The 8,276-nt window shown below is 61.7% G+C and overlaps 1 protein-coding gene across 1 annotated transcript; it reads left to right on the top strand.

Annotated features, from left to right (window-relative positions):
- Positions 1 to 372: 372 nt before the first annotated feature.
- NODAL (nodal growth differentiation factor) lies at positions 373 to 2,821 on the top strand. The gene is made up of 3 exons (XM_064400317.1): positions 373 to 1,008; positions 1,339 to 2,084; positions 2,168 to 2,821. Exons 1-3 carry the CDS (start codon positions 444 to 446, stop codon positions 2,318 to 2,320), a joined length of 1,464 nt encoding a protein of 487 aa, XP_064256387.1. The 5' UTR covers positions 373 to 443; the 3' UTR covers positions 2,321 to 2,821.
- The last annotated feature ends 5,455 nt before the right edge of the window (positions 2,822 to 8,276 follow it).

Below are 8,276 nucleotides of genomic sequence, written 5' to 3' on the forward strand. Positions count from 1 at the left end.
GCACCGCCGTGACGTCACCCTTCACCGCCGTGACGTCACCCTGCTGGGCTGCCAGCGGCGGCACGAACCGGGAGCGGGTCCCGGTGCCCCGTGGGAGGCCTGAGCGCCTTTCCCCCCGGGAAGAATAAGTGTCGCCTCTCTGGGCAGGGGGGGACCCCCGTGGTAACCCCGCCCCGGAGATTGGGGGGTCAGGGGAGCACCCGGTGCTGCTCCCCTCGCCAAGGAGCGGGGCAGGGATGGCTGGGCTGGGCTTGGATGTGCAGGGGACACTCGCCACCAGCAGTCCCGGGCTCTGGGGACAGCAGTGGCCTCACACAGCGCGGGGGTGGGCGCCCCCAACCCCCAGGAAAAGAGGGACAGAGGGACAGAGGGGGTGGTGGGGACGAGCCCAGGAGGGACGGGGAGAAAGAGAAGAAGTGGAGGAATGCGGGTATGAGGCAGCGATGGATGGCTGGCTGGCTGGTTGGATGGATGGAATGATGGATAAGGCTGGAGGCAGCGGGGGAAGGATGGGGAAAAGGAAAATCGGAGAAAGAGCAGGGCGGGGAACGAGGGCAATGGAAACGGGGAGGGATGGCCGGGAGGTGGAGGGGTGGGAGGACAGAGATAGGGACGGAGGGATGGGAAGAGGGACGGGGAGAAGAGGGGAGGGGGCTGTCGGGGAGGGGGGTGCCGGGGCGGCGCTCGGGGCCGCTGTACAAATAGGGCGGCTGCGGGTGGCCCGGGCAGACATGCGGGTCCCGCTGCGCTCCGTGCCCGCGCTGGCGCTCTGCGCCCTCGCCCTGCTCCGCCTGGGCTGCGCTCCGAGCCGGGCGCTCACCTGGGCACCCACGGGAGCGTCCCCCCGGGCGCTCACCTGGGCACCCACCGGAGCGTCCCCCGGGGCGCTCACCTGGGCACCGGCCCGCGCCCCGCCGCGCTGTCCCCCGCTGATGCTGCAGCTGCTCCGCGCCCCTCCCGCCCCGCTCCGCGCCGCCGCCGCCGCCGCTCTCAGCCTCTCCCCGCACGGTGAGTGGCGCCGCGGGCATCCCCGTCCCGGGACCGGCACCGTCCCCGAGCATCCCCGTCCCGGGACTGCCGCTGCCCCCGAGCCTCCCTGTCCTGGGAGCAGCGCCATCCCCGGGACCGGCACTGTCCCCACGCACCCCTGCCCAAGGATCCCCTCTCTCCATCCCTGCCCTGCCGGAGGCTCTGGCTGGCTCTCAGCTGATCCAGCCGCTTTCTCCCGAGCCTCAGGCTCCCCGGCGGGGCTGGCTCCCGGCATCATGGGGTGCACCGTCCCCCCCCCAGCTCTGGCACGCCTGGCACCGCTCCCCTCACCGTGCCCTCGCCTTCCAGGCTCCCTGCAGAACGGCTCCCGCTGGGCGCTCTCCTTCGACATGTCCTCGCTGTCCAGCAGCCAGGAGGTGAGCCTGGCTCAGCTCCGCGTCCGCCTGCCCGGCCTCTCCCGCTCCCGCAACGTCTCCCTGGACATCTACCACAGCCAGCGCCGCAGGTGCCGGCCGCACGGGGCCTGCGCCCACCAGCTCTTCCTGGGCACCGTGGCTGGCATTCCCTCTGCCGCCCAGGCTTCTTGGAAAGTGTTTGAGGTCACCAACCTGCTGCGGGCCTGGCTGCACCAAGCGGCGCTGGGCGCGCACCCCGCGGGCACGGGGCAGTGGGAGCCGAGCGCTGCCCCCGCCACGCCGAGACACAGCGCCCACGGGGAGCCAGCCCTGCCCCAGGACGTGGCCGACAGCGTCCTGCTGCTCGTCTTCTCCAAGGACAAGTCTCCCGGGGAGCACAGCCTGATCAGGACGGCGGAGACCTCCAAGTACATCATGCGCGACAGCGGCGCGCAGGGCGCGGGGGCGCGGCGGCAGCGCAGGAACAGGAGGGACCGGCAGAGGATCAAAGCCGCGGCCGCCCCGCGGGAGCAGGGCCGCTCCCTGTGCCGCAGGGTGGACATGGTGGTGGATTTCGAGCAGACGGGCTGGGGCGGCTGGATCGTCTACCCCAAGAAGTACAACGCGTACCGCTGCGAGGGGCTGTGCCCCTCGCCCGTGGATGAGACCTTCAAGCCCACCAACCACGCCTACATCCAGGTAAGAGGGGCGCTGCCCCGGCCTCCCCCGCGCCCCGCAGCCCGGCAGGGAGGTGTTCTGCCCTTCTGTGTCTCCCTCTGCAGAGTTTGCTGCAGCTCTACAAGCCCAACCAGGTGCCGTGCCCCGCCTGCTCGCCGGTCAAGATGAGCCCCCTCTCCATGCTCTACTACGAGAGGGGCGAGGTCGTGGTCCGCCACCACGAGGACATGATCGTCGAGGAGTGTGGCTGCAACTGAGGCCGAGCTCTGCCCCGCCAGGAAGGCGCAAATCTGTGCCCAGAAGGACCCAGCAGCACAGGGCAGGGTGTCTCTGAAGCCCTGCGGGCTGGCACAGCCCTGGCTGGACCTGGGGAGGAGCGGGTGCCCGGCAGCAATGCTGCACTGCACGGCCACAGAGCCTGGCTGGATCCAGGCTGCAGGTGGGAAAGGCCACCAGGCACCTCCCTGTGGCACCAGGGGCAGCTCTGGGGTGGTGGTGCCCCGTGCTGTGCTCCCCAAGGAGCTGGAGGGTGCTGTGTGTGGGACGGAGGCAGGGCTGGGGCAGGGCAGCTGCTCCCTGCCACCACACGGCTCAGGCAACGGGAATTCCCAGCCGTGGGAATCATCAAGGAGCCACGGGTTCTCAGGGCCCTGGCCATGCTGAGCATACACACCACGGGGATTTTCAATCTCTTCTGGAGTTCAGGCGTTTCTCCTAAGAATTCTGTTATATTTCTATTAAAACTGTCAGATTTCTATTGCAACTCAGACAAGTGAATGTGTTAGCCAATGTCCAGAGCCCCAGCTGGCAGATCCATGGGGGCAGCTGTCACAGAGGAGTAACCACAGCTCTGCTCAAACCTTTTCCCCCTCGCTGGATGGGCTGGTAGTGAAAAAGTCACAGCTGTACAACTCATCAATAAATTATATATATTAAAAATGTCCATTGGGTTCTGCTGAGTTTTGCTGTTGATGGCATGAGGGTGTGAGTGTCCCCTTCTCTGTGTCCCGTCTGCTGCACCCAGAGCTCCTCCCTGCCCTGGCTGCAGCCTGCTCTGAGAGCAGGTGGGCTCTGCCTCCTCCTGAAACACCAGAGCAAGGAGTCCCTCCAACCCTGCAAGAGATGCTGGAAAGCTCCAAAGCTCACACGAGATACGGAGGAAGTTGCTCCCACCCTGACGAGGGGTTGCTCAAGAGCAAGGGAGTCACCTGCAGGGGTGGCAGGGGAGGCTGAAGGGATTTTCCTCCTTTATTCACCCCTCGGAGATCAGGGAAGGGCCGTGCCCTGTGAGAGCAGTGAATCCTCAGTGTGCAGCTCCTTTGGGTCACCATGCGGAGGAGCTGGGGGCGATGCCGGGATCCTGAATGCCCTGGGGTCACCGTGTCCCCCTGTATGGCAGCCCCGGGGTCACCGTGTCCCCCCTCATGGCAGCCCTGGTGTCAGTGAGTCCTGCATGGCAGTCCCGGTGTCACCGTGTCCCCCTGCCTGGCAGCCCCGGGGTCACCGTGTCCTTCATGGCAGCCCCGGTGTCACCGTGTCCTGCCTGCCAGCCCCCGTGTCACCGTGTCCCCCTGCCTGGCAGCCCCAGGGTCACCGTGTCCTTCGTGGCAGCCCCGGTGTCACCGTGTCCCCCTGCCTGGCAGCCCCAGTGTCACCATGTCCCCCTGCATAGCAGCCCCGGTGTCACCGTGTCCCCCTGCCTGGCAGCCCCGGTGTCACCGTGTCCCCCCGGGCAGGGGGACCAGCCCGGCTTTGGGGGAGCCGGGGACACGGGGGACACGACACACGCGTGGGGACCCACCGGCGACCCCCAGGCAGCCAGGGGGACGCGCGGGACCCCAGGCGAGCAGCGGGGCTGGCGGCGGGTGGCCCTGGGACAGCGGCCACCCCCACCCCGCCCCTCCTGGGAGCAGCGGCCCCGACTCCACATCCCAGCCCGGGCTGATTATCCGCAATCCACATCCCGGGCGGCGGATAAACAAAGCGTGTCTGCTGCTCCCCCGCCGCAGCGGGCCCTCCGCGGGGCCGCTTCCATATTCCTGCAGCTTTCACACTGCCACCATCCCGTCATTAGAGGGTCATTTGCAGGAGCTGTCAAGGCTGGGCCGGGGGCGCGGGGCTGACCCCCGGCAGGAGGCAAAGCAGGAACCTGCCCAGTCTGTGCTCTGGGTGATGGAAAATTACAGTGTTTTGCCTCTTTCGCCGCAGTTTTGTTACTGAGGCTCACGGAGGGTTCCAAAGCAGGAGGATTCACGCCCCAAACGACCCCCAGGGACCCCTGCCCCGCCGGGGGCTGTATCTCTGCCATCAGTGTCCCTCTGCCAGGGGCTGTATCTCAACCATCTCTGCCCCCCTTCCCGGTGCTGTATCTGTCTCTGCCATCTCTGCCCCTTTCCCGGTGTTGTATCTCTGCCATCTCTGCCCCTCTTCCCCGAGCTCTATCTCAGCCATCTCTGCCCCTCTCCCGGTGCTGTATTTTTGCCATCTCTGCCCTTCTCCTCAGTGCTGTATCTCCCTCTGACATCTCTGCCCCTCTTCCCAGTGCTATTTCTGTCTCTGCCATCTCTGCCCCTCTCCCGGTGCTGTATCTCAACCATCTCTGCCCCTTTCCTGGTGCTGTATTTTTGCCATCTCTGCCCCCCTTTCCTGGTGCTGTATTTTTGCCATCTCTGCCCCTCTCCCCGGTGCTGTATCTCCCTCTGCCATCTCTGCCCCTCCATCACGCCTGCCTGGAATCCAGCCGCGGGTTCAAAAGTTGTGGCGGGGCAGGGGGAGGCAGAGGCCGTTGGCTGGGAAGAGCCGGGTGGAAAAATAAAGGCTGGGATTCCAGGGCTGTAAGGAAAACATCAAAGTGTGGATAGTGACAATAAAGTCGGGTTTAGGCAAGGATCTGTCAGGCTCGACCTGACCTGAGCAGGGAGAGCTCTGGCCCTGCTCCTGCCCCAATCTACATCGGCTGGGGGACGCAGGAGCCCAGACACGGGGACAATAAAGTGGGGGGACAGCCCCCGTCCTGCCCACGACCCTTCAGCATCCCAGGGCTGGGGGAGCTGGCAGGTTCCTGCTCTGGGAAGGGCTGGCTCGGCCAGGGGGACAGCAGGCACAGATTGCTTTGGACACAGAGAGAGTGAGAACAAACAGACCGAGGGTGGTATTTGTACAAATGGTGCATTAAAGCACGAGCTGGGTCGGGCAGGTGGCGTTTGTCCCTTGATGGGGACACAGGGACACGGGGCAGGACACAGGGACACCCGGTTGAGACAAAAAGGGGCTGGGATGGGAAATGCAAGGACAAAGCCAACTTGTCACTGGACCTCCCCGGAGCATCCCAGCTGTGCCTCAGCCACCCACGACTGCCTCCCTCCTTCCCTCCCTCCCGCAGTGCACAACTGGGCTCAGCCCGTGAAAAAACACAAGGTGGGTGAGGAGCAGAGCCTGGGGAAGCAGGGATGTGCCCTGGAATGCTGAGCTGCTCCTGGCAGGGCTCGGGGCAAAGCTTGGAGAGCTGTAAACGTGAGTGCACGAGGGAGATGGATCCGAAAGGGCCTGGCTGAAGGATGCAGCAGCTGGGGCTGCGAGGGGGAAGGGAGGGAGTGAAGAGTGAAGGACCAGAGCAAGGGGATGCTGAGACCACTTGGTCCCACACCGCGGCTGGAAAGGTTTAAGGAATGGGCTCGGGACAAATTGCAGCAGAGCAGATGTGCACATCATCTCAGCACATCCCGGCTCTCTCTGCCCCCACGACGAGCCCATGGCCCCGGGGCCTGCACCCAGAGCCCAGCAGGACCCCGGTCACACCTGGCCAGGTGTTTCACAGGCTGTCCTCCCTCCCTCTGGATTATCGGTGTGCGGGCACCTGGCGCTTTGATGCTCCCACATCTGCATAAGCGGCAGATACCGATGCAAAGCTGCCAAAGCTGCCGGGACACAAAGCATTAACACCTCCAGCACGTGTTACCTCTCCTGCAGGTGGCAGGAATGGCATTTAAGAGCATTACCTGCAATACCTGGCACCCCCAAAAACCAGGCAGCCCCTTCTGTACCAAAGCCCAGCACCACAAGGCTCCTGCTCCAAAAGCCATGGTTGGTCAAGGCTGAAATCAGCTCATTGCTCCCCAAAACTGCCTGGATGTGAAGCTTGGGATGGCACCTTGGGGATCCCAAAATTACCTGGACGTGCAGCTTGGGATGGCAACTCAGGGATCCCAAAACTGCTTGGATGTGCAGCTTGGGATGGCACCTCAGGGATCCCAAAATTACCTGGATGTGCAGCTTGGGATGACATGTCAGGGATCCCAAAATTACCTGGACGTGCAGCTTGGGATGGACCTCAGGGATCCCAAAATTACCTGGATGTGCAGCTTGGGATGGACCTCAGGGATCCCAAAATTACTTGGACATGCAGCTTGGGATGGCAACTCAGGGATCCCAAAATTACCTGGACATGCAGCTTGGGATGGCACCTCAGGGATCCCAAAATTACCTGGACATGCAGCTTGGGATGGACCTCAGGGATCCCAAAATTACTTGGACATGCAGCTTGGGATGGCAACTCAGGGATCCCAAAATTACCTGGATGTGCAGCTTGGGATGGCACCTCAGGGATCCCAAAATTACCTGGACATACAGCTTGGGATGGCAACTCAGGGATCCCAAAATTACCTGGACATGCAGCTTGGGATGGTGCCTCAGGGATCCCAAAATTACCTGGACGTGCAGCTTGGGATGGCACCTCAGGGATCCCAAAACTGCCTGGACGTGCAGCTTGGGATGGCACCTTGGGGATCCCAAAATTACCTGGATATGAAGCTTGGGATGGCACCTCAGGGATCCCAAAATTACCTGGATGTGCAGCTTGGGATGGACCTCAGGGATCCCAAAATTACCTGGATGTGCAGCTTGGGATGGCATCTCAGGGATCCAGGGCCACACAGGGTCACCAGCATCATGTGTCCCCCCAAATCCAGTCCTGGGTGACACAGGACACAGCCCAGGTCAGGGAGGGTGACACCCAGTCCTGCTCGGGTCCCTGTGCAGGAAACCTGCTCTCCATCCATCCAGCCCTTCCCAATAAACCCAGAGCAGAGCAGGAATTCCTCATTTTGGTTGGGGCAGCAGGAGAAGCCCAGCACAAGCACAGGGACTCATCCCTGCAGAGCCTGTCAGGGCTATTTCAGTCTTTCCCTCAATAGGGGAACTTTGGGGAAATTACCATCAACACGGGAAGTTTTCCTAAACCAAAAACTGCAGCTGCTCCACAGCAATGCCAATTTAGCACAGAAAAAAGTCAGTCCCAGCTGCAGAGCTCCTCTCTGAACCATCCTCAGAACCTAACTGGTGCAGCTGAGGCCGATAAAGTCACACCTGAGGGCAATAAATTCGGATTTGTTCCCATTAAGGTTTCAGAGAAACCCTTAAATCTTATCTCAGAGAAATGCAGGTTTATCTGCAGCAATTGCTTTGTTCTGTTACTCATTATTGAGGGTTTGCATATCATAATGTCACCACTGGGCATCATTAGCAGATATTTAAATGCTATCTGCCTAACCTGATGTGCACAGACACTCCCTGTGGTTTGGGAAGTCTGAAGTTCAGGCTGTGCCCAGAAGAATTCTCCTCCTGTGAGGTGCCTCCACCCCCCAGCAGTAACAGCAATGTCTTACAGACTGTCCAGACCACATTTATCAAACCTCACTGAGGCTAAAAATGAAGATATTTGCTCTGGGGACTGGACTTTCCCATATCAAAACGAACTTTCTCTGATGAAAATCCCCCTCTCAAACCCAGACTTTGTTTCTAACCCTCTTCCCCAAAGCTCTTCTCCCTGCCCACCACAGGATAAAAAAGAGAAGCAAGGGTGAAGCAGCAGGGAAATTCCACCATGGATCACAAACCCAGGCAAGCACATGCCAGAAAGAATTGCAGTGGCAAAGCTGGAGGCTCCTTCCTCTGCCTGGCAGGGCAGGAACAGCTCAGCCAGGAGCCCTCCAAGAGCCTGCAGCTGAACTGACCCCAAACATCCCACCTGCAACCTGAGCCTGGCAGGCACTGGAACAAAACTTGTGGCACTCAGGGGACAGTTTTTGTCTATTCTGGGGGCAGATTTGGCAGAGCAAAACTTCCCCCAGGGACCAGGGATGCTTGGCCCAGCCCCAGCACCATTTAACACCTCAAATCAGCAGTTTCTTGCTGGAATAAGGGACAGAAGCCACA

Source organism: Passer domesticus, chromosome 28 (assembly GCF_036417665.1).
Source record: "Passer domesticus isolate bPasDom1 chromosome 28, bPasDom1.hap1, whole genome shotgun sequence".
Classification (NCBI taxonomy): domain Eukaryota; kingdom Metazoa; phylum Chordata; class Aves; order Passeriformes; family Passeridae; genus Passer; species Passer domesticus.

Excerpts from the sequence above, each read along its gene's own strand:
- NODAL (XM_064400317.1), top strand. The coding sequence starts at position 444 with ATGGATGGCTGGCTGGCTGGTTGGATGGATGGAATGATGGATAAGGCT. Across the intron at positions 1,009-1,338 it reads TCTCAGCCTCTCCCCGCACG|GCTCCCTGCAGAACGGCTCC; the intron begins GTGAGTGGCGCC and ends CTCGCCTTCCAG. Across the intron at positions 2,085-2,167 it reads CCAACCACGCCTACATCCAG|AGTTTGCTGCAGCTCTACAA; the intron begins GTAAGAGGGGCG and ends CTCCCTCTGCAG.